The 15,615-nt window shown below is 43.4% G+C and overlaps 1 protein-coding gene across 2 annotated transcripts; it reads right to left on the bottom strand.

Annotated features, from left to right (window-relative positions):
• Window positions 1-34: 34 nt before the first annotated feature.
• Window positions 35-14,831, bottom strand: LOC142892993 (T-box transcription factor TBX5-like). 2 transcript variants are annotated; one of them, XM_076033189.1, is made up of 9 exons: window positions 13,087-14,831; window positions 9,332-9,517; window positions 8,993-9,087; window positions 8,672-8,791; window positions 7,356-7,503; window positions 5,929-6,081; window positions 4,409-4,500; window positions 2,599-2,852; window positions 35-1,668 (listed from the first exon to the last, which is right to left on the bottom strand). In XM_076033189.1, the coding sequence occupies exons 1-9, from the start codon at window positions 13,123-13,125 to the stop codon at window positions 1,067-1,069; spliced, it is 1,689 nt and encodes a 562-aa protein (XP_075889304.1). In that variant the 5' UTR covers window positions 13,126-14,831; the 3' UTR covers window positions 35-1,066. The 2 variants fall into 2 exon arrangements, with proteins under 2 accessions (XP_075889304.1, XP_075889305.1); XM_076033190.1 differs by lacking the exon at window positions 13,087-14,831 and adding an exon at window positions 10,351-11,644 and having other exon boundaries at window positions 36-1,668.
• Window positions 14,832-15,615: the final 784 nt, after the last annotated feature.

Below are 15,615 nucleotides of genomic sequence, written 5' to 3' on the forward strand. Positions count from 1 at the left end.
CACCGCACTGCACCATCAGCCGCGGGGCCGCAGCCGTGGGAGCTGAAATTATTTTGGTCGCTAAATGTTGAGCACCGCCTTATCTGACGAGTTGAAAAGGGAAGCAGACGTGGTCTGGCGCACTACAGCTTTGTGACATCACTCTTTGGTTCGTGGTGAGTTGATGCCAAATGATGGCGCCCTTTATGTCCAAGATTCACTTTTGACAAGTTTTGCAACAGAAGGAGAGAGAATATATTTACAACCTAGGGGTGACACCTTGTCGCGTAGCACAAAAAACAAAACAAAAAACACATCACAATTATTTACAAATATGATCACATTCGTACGAAAGAGGATTAGGGCCACAAGAAGAGAAAAAAAATATCGCAGGAAGGAGGATTTTATTTAAGTTCTCATTTCGAGTTTTAAGTTGAAATTTCGTGATTCAAAATTTCGAGAGAAAGTCGGCATAAAAAAAAGACGAAATTTCGTGAATCAAGAGGAAATTTCGAGATTAACGATGAATCAATTTATGGTATTCGCGCACCTTTGTCACTTGACAACATGTCTTCTGTGGAACCACTTGTGGAATTGTACTTCAAAACTGGGTTTAGTAACAAGGAAATCCTGACTCTTCTGGCACACAAACACAGTGCGCTAATAAGCATTAGGACATTGAAAAGACTGTGTCGAACTTTACGTCTGTTCAGTAGAAAAAAACAAACAAACTTGGAGGAGGTTGCCCACAAGGTTCACCCACAGCAATGAGGAAAGGAAAACGGAAGTACTCCACTAGACTTGCACGCAGAGCCTTTCGACTTTATTCTCGACATTGTGACTCACTTCACATTGACATTAATTGCAAAATTTCAATTGTATTCACGAAATTTTGTCTTTTTTACGTCGACTTTCCTCTTGAAATTTCAACTTCATTCTCAAAATGGAAACGTGAAAAAAAAAATTATATGTTTTCTTTTCTTGTGGCCCTGATCCTCTTCCGTACATCAGGGAGCAGGAATCTCTCTTCGCTTATCCTTTTTTCTGTTTTCTGTTTTCTGTGGAGGTCATCCCGTCTCTGGCTCAGTTAGGAGGCTGCGCTCCACTCCGGGATGCCGCAGCGGATGTGAGCGTGCATCTCCAGTGTGTGGTAGAGAGGCGGGGACAGGCTGGCCGTGTAGCGGGGGAACTCTCTGAGAAGAGGGCTGAGCTGCCGGCTGTGAATGTGTTGCGAGCTCTGGGCCGCGGGTCCGGAGGTTTGACTCTGGTAGGAGTCGTGGGCGGCGTGGTCGCCCAGCGCCGGGGAGCTCTGGTGGGCCGCGGCGCCGATCCGAGACCCCTGAGGGCTGGCGCTGTAGGGCGGGTGAGGGGTGTAAGGCGGGTACGGTTCCATGGGGGTCATGGCGGAGGGCAGAGGGCAGTTGTACGGCCAGGGCGCGCAGCCGAGTTCGTCCAGTCTGGGCTCGGAGCCCGCAAACATGCACGCCTGGCGCTGACCCACGTCTGAGCTGTAGGGGGAGTCAGAGAAGGCCAGGGTGGAGCTGCCAGAGAGACTTGGAGGACCAGGAGGAGGAGGCGGAGGAGGGTAGGAGGTGGAGTTGAAATAAGACTCGCCCTCAGTTGGCGAGGCGCCGGGGAAGTGTTTCTTGTACGCGTGCTGTCGATGTCCTGAAGAGCAGTTCTCCTCCGCTGCGCAGGGAGACGCAAACAAAAGCACACTGGCTTCAATGACGGCGGCAACAGTTTAACAGGCGACATACATAATAAAATAATCTCTGTAATAATCTTCAGTTATCACCCCCAACAGTTTCCTCCTACTGCATGTAGTTGCACCTTAGAAATATTTTTATTTTTATCCAGCCGATATAGTTTCAAGAATTATATAATTGAACCACTATTACTTAAAAGAGAACTTTTTGCTTTACATACTTGAATTAACATGCAATGCAAGCTCGTACAAATGACCAAGAATGAGAAACAACTATTACAATTAATTCAGCTGCTCACATTATGAATTTGATGCTACGAAAAATGTAGAACAAATACTAAACACGTGCTTATTCAATATGAAAAAATAAATAGGACGAGCTTTAAATGAAAACGATCAATTAATAAGCTGGCACACAATTGTTATTTCTGACTTGAAGGTATAAACAGGCATCTTCTCTGGTCCACATTCCTGACATCAATGATGATTGGATGTGCCCGCAAGTCAAGTAAATATAATTTTACAGTCATCTATATCTCACGTGTCAGTGAACTGGTAGGCTAAAATATAGAAAATCCAATTATTTAGCACATCTAGTTTAAACTATGGTCTGGAAAACCAGAACAAGAAAAAACTTTCTAAAACCTATTAAAATAATATCAAACAACGAGATGGATATTTTCAAATGGTTGCCAATTTGTTGTGTTTTTTTTTTTTTTTTTTTTTTTTTTCAAGCTGAAACAGATATTGGACGAGTGAAAGGTTATCACGTAAGACACTTTTTAAAACTTCCATATTAAATAGTGCAAGTTTGTTTTTTTAGTCAGTGGCAGAAAACAGAGACCAAAACCTGAGATGTACCTCTTTTTTTTTTTTTTTTTTTACTGCATCAATGGAAAGTCAAGCCTTACCTTTCCTCTTGGTGCAGTGGTACACCTGAGCCTGCTGGCCGTGCTGCAGGTGAGGACGGGGCAGGGCGTAGGGGGCGGGCGTGGCGCCCAGCAGCTCCTGAGGGCTGCTGCCGTTCAGGCTGTTGTCACAGCTGTACGGGGAGCCCACGCACTCGGGCGAGGCCTGCACGCCCCGACTGTCGCCCCCGAAGGGGCTGGCAGAGGTGCAGACCCTCTGACGGACGGTGCTGCGTGGCACCACGGGGAAATCCTTCCTGAAAAAACAACAACAAAAAAGAAAGGATTTAAAGGTCCAGTGTGTAAAATGTGGCTGATTTATGATTTTTGCATTGGTAAAAGCCTAACACACTGCACTTAAATACAAAATAATAAAAGTATATTCACAGAACAAGGAAAGTACTTTGGTTTTCCTACACTTTGTCTTTCACATCATAGGAATGTAGATAGAGCAATAATGGTGTCGTGACCATTTATCCTTTTCTCTGCTTTTGTCCTTAATATCCAAACTCAACTAACAAAATAAAATGAATCAAAATTAAATCAAACGGCCACTAAGGCACCGAGGGACTGAATTCACGGAGGGATGCAACAGAGTCCATTGTCCTGGCGAATTGAAAGAAATGAACAAAACAATGACTGCTGCCGCCTCTCTTGCCCTGGTAAAAAAAACAACAAAACATAACCCTTCCCAGTGCTGCCCCCTATGCTTAGCAAACCCATATACGTAGAAAAGCTATTGACTATTCCAGAGCTATAAAATACCCTAAAATTAAAGAACTTTTTAAAGAAATCTCGGTAGTTAAGGAAGCCCACCTGACAGTGGCCTAAATACGAAGCGTGCTCTCAGGTGGGCTTCCTCAAAGATTTGACACACTGGACCTTTAGCACTCAGGCGGGGGCGTAACAACAGTGAACGCAGATCTTCCGCGAGATTTAATCCTTGCATTCGCCATTTCCTCCGTCCTCCTGGCTGTTTTCTTTCTCACTGCTCCTCCTTTGATTCTCGCTGGCCGCTCTCAATCCCTTCAGCTCTGATCTCTCTCTGAGCACACTGCCCTCTTGGTGAACTCTGTGGTATGTAGGGGACAGCGGGCCACATCTCCCTGACTCTCGCTGAGATAGTGACACGCAGACTCGCGCACAAACCCGCGCACACACAGACAACACACACACGCACGCGCACACACACACAGTCGGTGCTGCTGTGAGATAACTCGGCAGTCTAAAAATAAACATCCATCCGCGTGTCACTTCAGATAGAGTCTGCTCTCGGCTCTCCTCTCCACCAACCGCAGCGGCACAACAGCACAGGGCCGCGTGCGTTTAATACGAGCCTTTCTTCTTCCTCCTCCTCTTCCTCCTCCTCCTCCCCAACAGCCTTTCCCTTTGACTTAGTGAAGCTTCTAATCCGGCTGCGTTGAACGGAAGGCATGCAAACAGATACCATGTAAGGCCATCAGCTGACGAGCGCCGACACTCTGAGGGAGGCAGCAGTAGCAGCAGCAGCAGCAGCAGCAGCAGCAGCAGCAGCAGCAGCAGCAGCAGCAGCAGCCTGATACCAGCCGCGCTGGGTGTCGACTTTGCGCTGAACATTGTGGACAAGGGTTCGTCCTTCAGGTGACAATGGCTCACATCGCTGCACAACACTCGGCCTCACACAGACACGTACGCACGCACGACCACGGCCATATGGGCCTCATCATAACAGTCCGAGCGGAGAAGAATAGGACGCAGCGCACACGCACTGAAGCCCACATGATGCTGTGCAAAACAAGCTAACAAACAAAAATGGGTTGGAAAAGCGACTCACCCCTGCAGTTTGGCCATGCGGTGGAGCTCATTGTCGTCGCTGCCTCTGAAGCCCTTAGCAAAGGGATTGTTCTCAATCTTCAGCTGCGTAATCTGATTGCAAAACAGAGAAGGCCTTAAATTGTGAGCAGTATTACACAATTGCACAACAGCACGCCCACGCACACGTGTTCTTCCAAACGTTCCCCGACGCACATGGCTTTTGAAACATTCTCCTCATTGACTGGAAAGTCGATCGTTTACTATTGGAAAAGGGGCCCACACACGAAAAAAAAAAAAAATTTTTAAAGCAGCTGTGCCGCAGCACGGCACGGTGCGCATTCCTCAGCATGCCGACATTTCCTCAGGAGTGGACCGTGTCCTCGCCAGCTGACGCAGAATAAACTGTTTACCGAAACAGTCGCTGGGTTTAAGGATTTCAGGCCAAAGCTTTTAGAGGGCCCGAAGCTCCGAACTTTGATGTTAAGTGTTGCAGCTTTTCTCAGTGATGTCATGGAGGGAAGGAAACCTCGGTGTTGTGTGTTCATCACGCCTTAGGGAAGATAAGGGCTGACGGAAAATAAGTTTAAACTAACTTTGGAAAGGTTATAATCCTGTCAGGTAGAAATTATGTTGGTTTTTGTGCAAATTATTATTTTTTTTAAATGATGTACTGTGATGGGAGCGTGGGAACACAGATTTAAATGAATGGCTTCAATGGTAAAGTTGACGGACATAAAGTATAGGAAATTGCTAATACAGTGGTCACTTTGTGATGGCCAATTTACTATTATCCAGTATGCATAATCAGATACATTCTAAAATAATAATAATAAAATTAAATGAGTAAATACATATTTCTAAAGTGACCTATCGTATAATTTATGTTTGACATTTTAAATGGGTCCAGTATTAAAAATGTCACAATATACAGAGAACTTCCAGAATGTGAATTGAACCGAATTTTGTTTAAAACTGACTATAATAAATTAATGATAAATAATGCAGTTCATGAAAGAAACTTTGAATGCAAATAATCAGAATTTATGATTTCCATTGGGAAAACTCAAGGGAAAAAAAATGATTTGACATTTGTGTGTATTGTGTTGTGAAATATAACACAAGCAGCAGGCCAGAGGCTCCAGCAATGAGTCTCACTATCTGGCACTGTGGAAACTGGATCAGTCAAGATCAAGGGAAAGAAACACATCATTACAGACATTCACACACTCTCACACATGTTTTCCCTCTCTCTCTGTCTGAAACACACACACGCACACGGGCACGCGCGCGCGCGCTCGCACACACGCACAGTGTCAAAGGCCATCATTTGTTTTTCGACATGTTTACAAATTCTGGGTAAGGACACATAAATAGAGACATTGCAAATTGACTTTCTGGAAGCAAAATGCAAACAGTAACATAAGACCAAACTAATGAAAATGTTTCACTTTTGGAAAACTGTAGTGACTGCATTATTTTATCCATTTAGGACGGCGCAACAAGGCTCTGGCGGCTCGTGGTGTTCTGTGTAAAGAGTACCTTGTGGTTCTGGTACGATGTTACGGCAATGAAGGCTGTCTCCGAGAAGACGTGGGTGCAGAAAGCCGTGTTTTTTGAACCAAAGCCGTTGTTCTCATCGGCCTTGACGATGTGGAGGCGGGGCTGGTATTTGTGCATGGAGTTGAGAATTATCTGCATGGGGGGAGGGTTTGAGAAGGTGTGATTAACGGGCCCGTCGTGTTTTCCAAAACCCAACGCTGGCCCATGTTGGGACCAGGTGGAGAGTAGACACTACTTTAGATGAATTATACAGATTTCATGAACAGCACAAATCCCTGAGCTAGACGGAACATATTCACATCCTTACAGATCAACAAATCTCAAAGAAAAAGTAAATCCATCATTTCCCCCAAGGCAAGAGCCAAGATTGAAACAAAAAAAAAAAGAGAGAAATCATGTGGTCTCCATTAAAATAAGAACGGAAAGCACATAGTAGCACAAACACTTGCCATTGCAAACAAATTTTAACATAAGGATTTTTTTTTTTAATTGTCCAAATAAGGTACAGCACATTTATTTTAAGCACGATTAAATTGACTAACTAAATCAAGTGACTGTATTTGTCCTTTATCAGATGAGAAACCATGCATGCATTGACACTTACACATTTAACCAAATAAATGAAGTCGAAATTCTCCAAAAGTTTGCGGCGAGTTGCTCGTGTGTTGCCAAAAACTAGTACAGCAACAAATAAGTGTCCCCACAAAACACAGCTATTATCCGGCCCTCTGCGTTGACGTGCAATTTCGCGCGCATTAGTTTAACCAGAGGGGCTTGAGTTGAATCGCGGTGACGTGTCCGGGAGTGACACGCGGGCCTGCTGGACTTCATGGACTTCACACTCATTCCGATCGTTGCGTTTAATTTAACAAGCGTGGGCAGATTTGGCAACTAGGTTGCTTAATGCGCGTTAGACGAATTTACTTGAAATGTGCACAAAACGCGTGCACCTGCTCTTGGAGACCCAGATCCGGTTCCGGTTCTGGAGCAGGCCGAGGCTGTAGTGTGGAGGAGGCAGGCGGCCCTGCAGGAGGTGATTTGTGCCGTGTTGTGATGTGTGCTGAGTTTTACTGTGTGCTGCCAGAGAGTGCTCAGGTTCGCATGTCTGACTCCCAGCTGTGTTTGTTTGATATTTCCTCCTCCAGTAAAATACCACTCGAGGGTTAACCGCCCCAAAATGCTTGTTTTGACTACTCGGTGTGACAGATAGTCCATTTTCATCAATAAATGACAGTTAACGTCGCCGCCATTGCTCTGCTCCTTCGCAACGTGTTTTATTCGTTAGCTTAAAAAAAACAAAAAAACAAAACAAAAAAAAAAACAGCCAATAGTCCATCTTGGGAAGACTACTTTTCTGGTCAAAGCTACACAAACAAAACGAGTCACCGTTAAATAGGAGGACTTACGTGTCCGAAGGGGTCCAGGTGGTTGTTGGTGAGTTTAAGTTTCTGGAAAGAGACGAGCTGGCGGCTCCAGTGAGCACCGGTGGCGGGGGAGTCCGGGTGGACGTAGAGCCTTCCGGGCATGGCGGGCTCTGCCTTCCCGGTAACCGACCTACACACGGCACATCACGGTGGAGACTCACACTCTGATGTTTGTCTGAGTAGAAAACCACCACGTTGTCCATATATATGTATTTATATAAATATATATACATATATATTTTTTTTTTAGGACGAATGTTTTACGTATACCTTTATTTTATTTATCTTTTACGTATACCGTGCTCGTCTTTTAGGCATGTCGTGCTCATGACCTTTCTCGTACTAGAGAAAAAAAAAGACACCGAACGGAGTAATCAAAAACACACACACACACACACACACACACACAGCAACCTGTTGGAGAGTCCATCAATATTTAATCTCGGCGATGGCCGTTTAGGCTTTAAATGCAGTGCTGTTTTATTTATTTATTTATTTATTTATTTTTAATCTGATTGTATTTATTCATGTATTTATTTATTTATTTTTGAGTGAGTGGACGTGCTCGAGTCTGAAAACTAAATTGTAGTTAAACAGAAATATTAGAAATAACAATGAATAATAGTGGCGTGTATGCATTGTGCAAGCTAAAGGTCAAATGACGTGACGGAGGGAGACGTAAACATTAAACACAGTGTGTTATATTTGGGACAGAACTCGTACATTTGGACTATTTCTTCCAGAAGCTTCTCGGGGTTCCTGATCTGAGCCGCAACTTTTGCCGTTATTTCATTCTGTTGAAGTGGCTTAAGCAGTGATGGTTCTCCCCCTGCAGTCATGGATGTGATCGGATGCACAATGCAGCCGAATAATAGCGCTTAATCCTGGACTGTGGCTCCTTACCGCCCGGTGAACCCTGGATTTAACCGGCGGGCAGTCACGGGTGGAAACTAGGCCACGCTGAGCTGCAAGAAGGATCCGACCTTTTCACGTATAGGCGGCACGACACGGAGGAAAATCTAGAGTTGTTTTGTTTTTGTTTTTTTTGCGGTTTTAAATAAAACAAAAAACGAGTTCAATCAGATGGAATGGTTACTTTTAAAATTAATCGAAAGAGGCTAGGTGAGCTTTTGTTTTAGTCGAGCTAGGCTACCCCATCATAAATCAGCGACGTGTCATTAATCGAGACTGGCAAAATTGACCGCCTGCACACTTTGCCCCCCGGGTAATCCTGTCCAACATAATTTGGACATTTTTCGGATTAAAAAAAAAAAAAAAAAACATTTTATTTTACTAACCATTTGTTGTCTGCGAATTTGTAGCGATGATCATCTGCAGGGACAATGTCCATCAGGAGAATGTACTTGGTTTTTGGGTTGAGTCCCGTGACTTTCACCTTGTAACCTGGGAACATTCTCCTATTGATAGTAAAACAAAGGAACAAAAATCCTCATCAGTTTCTCCCACAATAAGATAGAACAATACAATGTATTCTAAGTGTTCGTCCATTCGTCCAAAAGGTCGAATTAGAAATTAGATTTTATTGCACTGGAAATTTACCTTCAATCTTAGACCCGGAGTCAACAGATAAAACAAAAGAAAACAAAAAAATATTCTACCTTCCAGCTTTGGTGATGATCATCTCTGTTCCCACTTCATCAAATTTAGTCCAGAGTTCTCTGTCATGTAGGAACACCTTTATACCTTCCATTCCCTGCAGAAAATGCAAACAAACAGACATTCCGTTCACCAAATTGAAAACTTTAGAATAAAACAGGCTGCACAATAGATTGTTCCTCCACAAAGAAGTAAATCTAAAAAAATAAAATAAATAAGGCAACATCAATTTCCTTATCGGTGTAACTACTTCAACAAAAAACGAGACTTTTTTTTTTTTTTTACGTGCTCTTCAGATTGAATTACTTGAAAGTATCATTATTATTTGAGTCGATATTCACATTTTGGTCGGTTGCTCCTGTCGAGGTCGGTCCATGCTGCTGGATGGGCGCTGGACGTGGTGAAGCTGGTGAGTTCAGCGTCGTGTAGCTGTGATTTTCCTGTTTGCTGTCCTGTGGAGAATCCATGCAATCCGAGTCCGAACGGTCCGAGAGACCGAACCGGTCCCCTCCGTTCGCCATACCCCTCTGACACACACACACACACACACACACACACACACACACACACACACACACACACACACACACAGGGGGAGTTAATATTGTTATTTAAAAATCCCACTAACGACCTGTTGTTAGAAAAAAGATTTATATTAATATTACATTTCTTTTAATTAATATTACGTTACTAAATTAGCTTTTTGTTTAGCATGTAATGAGATGAATTTCAACACTTCAACACTTGTATAAATTGAGGTCAATCTATCCAAACCAAAAAAAGCATGGTAAACACATTACTCATTATATTATTATCTAATGAAAAAGCAATTATCGCATGCCTCAAATGAAATAAAATCCAATAAATCAATGCACTTCTTCTAAATAACCAATAATGTCATAGCACTAATGATAGTCTCTATTTCACCAGGTCATCGTATGACAGAGATCACACGTTTAACTGATCCAATAACCACAGAACAAAGCACTTTAAAGCCCGAGTGAAACGTAAATGAACTTGAACTTTGACATGTTTTTTTTTTTGTTGGGCCCTAAAGGAAGTCTACTGTAATACACGTCTACTGCCAATAAATATGAAAAAAAACAAAACAACAGTCAGATTTTACACTACGTTGCAGCAAACAATGTCAATGTCAATGCTGCAAGAATCCACTGATATTTCTTATTGAAGCAGTGACAATAAGTTGAGTTAACGCCTCCGCAGTGTTAACATGCAGAGCAAGGGATGAACTGCTAGGTAAGTACACATCACTGACATTAAAACACGGCTTGTGCTCGGCATGTGCGTGTGTTGTGGACAGATGCTGTTATTTCGCAGCATCTCCCACATGGCGCTTTACCTCAGATGCACCGCCACGCGCACCGTGCACAGAACGCGCTCATCCTGCAGCCCGGCCGCCCGTGTCGAGCTCTTCTAAAAGTGTATTTCAAAGGGAAAAGTCCAAATTCCCGCCGCTCGTGGATTTGGTAAGTCCTTAAACATCCATCGCGCCCGCGCATCAGCTGTGGAAAAACCAGGCGCTGCTGGGCCAGTGATGTCCGCCTCCTTGCGCGCACACCTCGGCCGGTGCTGCTCCGCTGCGCCCCGTCACGGTCACGGCCGCCCTGCAGGAGCTGGACGCTGGAGCCTCGGTTCAAAGAGCGGATGCGATCTTTATATCGCCTCTCCTCTCATCACCCCGGCTGACTCGAAGTGCAGTCCCGATTTGACCGGCGATCGTTCCAAATGGAGTCCGCCTCGCGCACTGCGCCCTCCCCCTTTCGCTCGTCCCTGCTCCCCCATAGGTCGGACACGGTACTCGAAGGCTTCCCGCAGCCCAAATCACTGCCGTGACGCGGGCCAATCACAAACACACAAACACAACCATGGACTGTGCACGAGCAGGGGGGGGCGCGCAGACCCCCAGGACGCGCACCAACCTCCACAGAATCACCCTCGCTCAATCGATTGAGGCTTGATAACTCTTCTTATCCAACATTCATCGCGCCGAATCACCGCACATGACGCATTGATTATAGACTTCAATTGAACCCTAATATCCCCTCCTGGTATCCAGCCTATATACATGGATTCTGTCTGATACTGTAGTACTGAGACCACCTATACTGAGTGTTAAAGAAGGAGAGGCTAGACATGTTCTGGATTTAAATGTTGAAGTTCGTTTTATGGCAACAATCCAAAGACCCCAGGGTAGATTCTTCTTCTTCCACCCGGAGGCCCAACAAATTTAAACGAGATAGTCCTGCTGTTTTACATTCTGACGGTCAGTGTAAAGTCATTTCCTGTGTCAACCAACAGCTCAACAAAGACTCAGTATAGTTGCACGCAGCAGCATCATCATCAACATGAGAGGCTTGACGCGAGCGCGCATCACTTTGACTGGATTACTGTAGAATGTGATCACCGTAGGCGTGCAGGGTTGAGAGGGCTGGAGGGGTCACGGAGAGGCCACCGTGCACGATCTGTCCCGACTCTTTCACAGGCCCCTGCTGCCTCCTCTGCTCAGTCTTTTGCGCTGTTAGCTCGCCTTCATAGTTTTACAGAATATGATCCTTCAGTCGTTCACGAAAAGGCCCCCTGGTCTTGGTCACATCTCATGTTGGTCTTCAATTGAGTCGTTGGACCCTCCGGAATGACCCCAAATAGCTTGTAATAGATAGATAGATAGATAGATAGATAGATAGATAGATAGATAGATGTAAGCACATCCTATATGGAAATCGTTCAAAACATCAGATGTACTAGATAATATTCTTATTATGTTGTTAATTATGTTAAAGCCTCGATTACAGTTGGATTTTTTTCCTCTTTTTTTTGCGCTTTATGCCGATATTAAATCCCCGCCAATAAAGAACCGCTCGAGCAACGTGAGTGCGCGGCCACGGAGGTCCGTGTTAGTGCGTGTATTCACGCTCCAATCAAATTGTACCTACTGTACTTTCAATTCAATGGACTCATTTCAGAGACTCGCCTTGTATCCAATTGTTTACCCAATCACATCTAAATAAGACGTAAAATAAACCCCGAGGGAGGATACCAACAAAGTTTCCTGTAGCGATTTATTTAAGTTTGTTTTTTGTTTGTTTTTAAACTGTAGGTCAATGCAAACAGGTTTAGTTAAAACAAAAAAAAAAAAAAAAGTGTCAGGTTGTCGTTTAGACTGACAGACTAAACGTATTGATCTCAAATTCCCTCAAGAAGTATTATTTTAATATTTGAAGTAACTTCAGGTCCCGTATTCACTCATAATTGTCTTCAGTCTACATAGTAATTATTAATAGAATATTTATGTGGTCGATTATTCTCATGCGATGGTGCAAAATAAGGGGTGAAAGCATGTTTGACAGACCATGATGTAAAAACATACTTCTGGCTTTTTGTGCATAGGACGACGGGTCGCTTGTGATGTGAATCTAGTCAGAACAGCGTCTGAGAAACAGCTAGAAGTTGATGATATAATCGAAAAATGAACACGGTATTTATTATTTTATTCGATTCGAGATAATTTTAGAGAGAACAATAAAAATATGAATTATCATCATATCACGAATAACATCATAATTTGATAATAACGTACTTCCCGTAACACGAATTAAAATACGCGCAATAAACAATACAAAATTATAAATACTAAAATATTTCAACACTGTGCTGAAGTGTGAATATACGAAATAAATCAAGTCAAGATTTTCATTTAAGACTAAATTAAAGATTTTTAAGATGAGCTGTCTTTACGTTTCAAGCGATGATAACAATGAAAACAATCAAGGTGTTATTCATCCAGAACTTTGATGTAAAAATGTCTCACTGGAAAACTTATTAAATTATATTTGTACATATAAAATTAATAAAGAAATAAATGGATTAAATAATAAATAAATAGTGATCTTCATACATATTCCCAGTGAAAGTTACTCTTCATTGCTGGTTGAAACTTTAAAATAGCACACTTAGTTTTTAAATTATTATTATTATTATTATTATTATTTTTTTTTAACTTGTGGAACTCCGACAGGATATTATTGCTCAGTTGCCTTGTGCATGCAGTGGAAACATGAGAAGGTTCCAATAATACCTGGAATGAGGTGGCGGTGGTGGCGGCTGGACGGCTCATTATTGTCCCGCACTGACTTCAGCTGACTGGATCCTCTGTTCTCTGTCTGCAGGAAGTGGTGACGGGGTCCCAGACCTCCTGCACTCAGCAGGTCTGTCTCACACACCTCCAGCCCGGCCAGGGTCCTAGCGTGTGCTTGCGTGTGTGTGTGGCATTACAGGGCAAGGTCAACCCATTCCTCTGCAAACAATCACATCACACAGGGCAAAATACATTCCACTCCCCCCCACACCCCCTTCATAACCTCCAGTTTGTAAGGTGGTCTCATGTGGGAACAGCGGAGAGGGTGGGGTGGAGGGTTGGCTGCAGTCCAGACGAAGGCCTCCAAGTCCAGATGAAGGAGGAAAACCTGTTTCGCATTAATGGGATTTCATTTTACATGCTGTCTGAGAGGGAGAGTCTTTCTGCACAGGCTTAGGCAATGCTCTCCTGTTCAGGTTTGTCAATGTGGCTTGGCTTGATGTTAATTGGCCTTCATTTGGCATCAGTTAGTGGTTAAGCAGCAACTAAGTGAGAAGTTTTCACATCACACATCGGCTCAGAGGGAAGAGATCCCTGAAAATGCGAAGATCCTTTTTTAGTCCTGACTCTGCAAACTTGAGCAGAGAAGTGAAACTTTGTGTGACGCTGCCTTACAGAGCAGACTGGTGGTGGTGGTGGTAGACTAGGATGATCTCACAGGTTCTCAGTTGGGACCACTTCTTCTTCTTTGGAGAACTGTGTTAGTTTTAAGAGGTTATAAACCTCCCATTAAGACCCGTTACTTTTTCCTCCCTGACTTTCACAGCAGAGCATGTCGACATGCAAACAAGCAAAAATAACCTTAAAAAAACTGTAAGAAATAAACTATAGAAAAAACATAAAGTAGGATATTTACTGTTTATAACCACCTTCAAAAAGTTTCAACCTCATGCCTTAACTTGTAGTTTTGTGTTTGGGAAGAGATAAAAACAAACAAACAAAAAAAAAACAAAAAACAAGGCAGGACTGAAGCAACCTCCCTGGCTGAGAGTTTTGGTGCATCAAGGTATCAGCGCCCCTTTGTGATAGGCACCTACTTCCTTCCTTGGGTGTTTGTTTGGCAAGACAAAGAAGTAAGGGATGAACTTTTCTCATTTACAAGGAGTGAATCTTCAGGCTTGAGACAAAAAAATACCCCAATAAAATTAATTTTGTATGTGGAGGACCTTTGTAAAGTGTTGATTGCAAATATAGTGGAAATTGGCATGGCTACCAGTAGTTTACTTTATTCTGATTGTTATAAAAAATATATATATTTTATATACTGCTAAGACTATTTCAATTTACAATTCCATTATTTGGGGTTTCTTTTACTTTGAAGGGAACTTAGCAGGAGTGAATAGGTTAGGAAATTATCTTAGCGAAGCAGACATAACGTTAGACGTTATGTGAAGAATGTAGGATAGTGACATTTTCAGTAATAAAGTAATCTTTGTTTGAATTGTCTCCATCTCCACCACCACCACCACCAGAAGCAGGCGACTTCCCGAGTCTTGAGTCACCTCAAACCTGCGGCCAGGACTCCTCGCCTCAGCGCCCTTCAATGTGGCCAAATGAAGTGACGTCCTGCAACTCCCTCTGGCGGTCTTTCACTGCAAACACAAATACTTGCAAAAAGTTAAAGGACAACCGTGACTATTTCCAAACAAAAACAACACACTAAATTGGTACGTTTAAAAGGCATACGATGTTATTAACTATTATTACTATATAACATAAGATCTATTAACTATTGATTACCTGATCCAAATTGTTAAAGAAGCAACAGAAACACAAAGCCCTTTGGCAATGTATTCTGAAGCTCACCGAGCGAAAAATCACTAGTTTCAACATCTTCAAAAAGAGCCCCAGTTAAAAGAGCAGACTGCTGCAAAGTCAACCAAGTGGGAAAATTAACATTTAGAGGAAGCTGTCTGTCAGTCTGTCTGCCCTTCAGAGCTGTCTGTCACTCAGAGGCGTCAAACTAAAGTGTTATGTGACCTTTGCAGCGTGTTTGTCCAGAAATTAAACCCAGGAGGCTCATCGAGCGACAGCGTCTGCAGAGACGCATTCTCCCCCCCTGATGACATACATGTAAATGTAGTGAAACTAGAGAGAGACATAAGCGGCTCACCAAAGGTTATTATATACTAAACGCTACTCCCACGGCCCCGTAAGCGCTTGGGTTGTCCGCGACTTGTGCGACTTTCATCACCGCCGGGCCTTGCTGCACATGTTGCGTGGATTCCCCCTGCCACCCTGAGGACCTCCAGCAGACGGAAAAGCAATTTCAACACAGCTGACATTTCACAGGCACTCAGGGCCTTTTTTGGTGGTTTTAAAAACTGTGACACAAATTAAACTGTTTGGTCAAGGCGCGTTACTCTGGCAGGTCCCGCAGCCGCACAGCTGCGCTCGGAGGTGGAGGAAAGAGTGGACGGAGGTCACGATGCACTTTAAGGCAATTTAGCATTCAGCGGACCTTTGCAC

Source organism: Nelusetta ayraudi, unplaced genomic scaffold (assembly GCF_046127955.1).
Source record: "Nelusetta ayraudi isolate G7.1 ecotype Tasmania unplaced genomic scaffold, CSIRO-AGI_Nayr_v1 ptg000041l, whole genome shotgun sequence".
In the NCBI taxonomy this organism is placed as follows: Eukaryota; Metazoa; Chordata; class Actinopteri; order Tetraodontiformes; family Monacanthidae; genus Nelusetta; species Nelusetta ayraudi.

Bases quoted from the DNA above. Each gene is read 5' to 3' on its own strand.
- LOC142892993 (XM_076033189.1), bottom strand. From the start codon at position 13,125: ATGAGCCGTCCAGCCGCCACCACCGCCACCTCATTCCAG. The intron at 4,501-5,928 runs GTACTCTTTACA...TTTTGCAATCAG, and splicing joins CATCGTACCAGAACCACAAG to ATTACGCAGCTGAAGATTGA. The intron at 1,669-2,598 runs GTAAGGCTTGAC...CTCCCTGCGCAG, and splicing joins CCACTGCACCAAGAGGAAAG to CGGAGGAGAACTGCTCTTCA.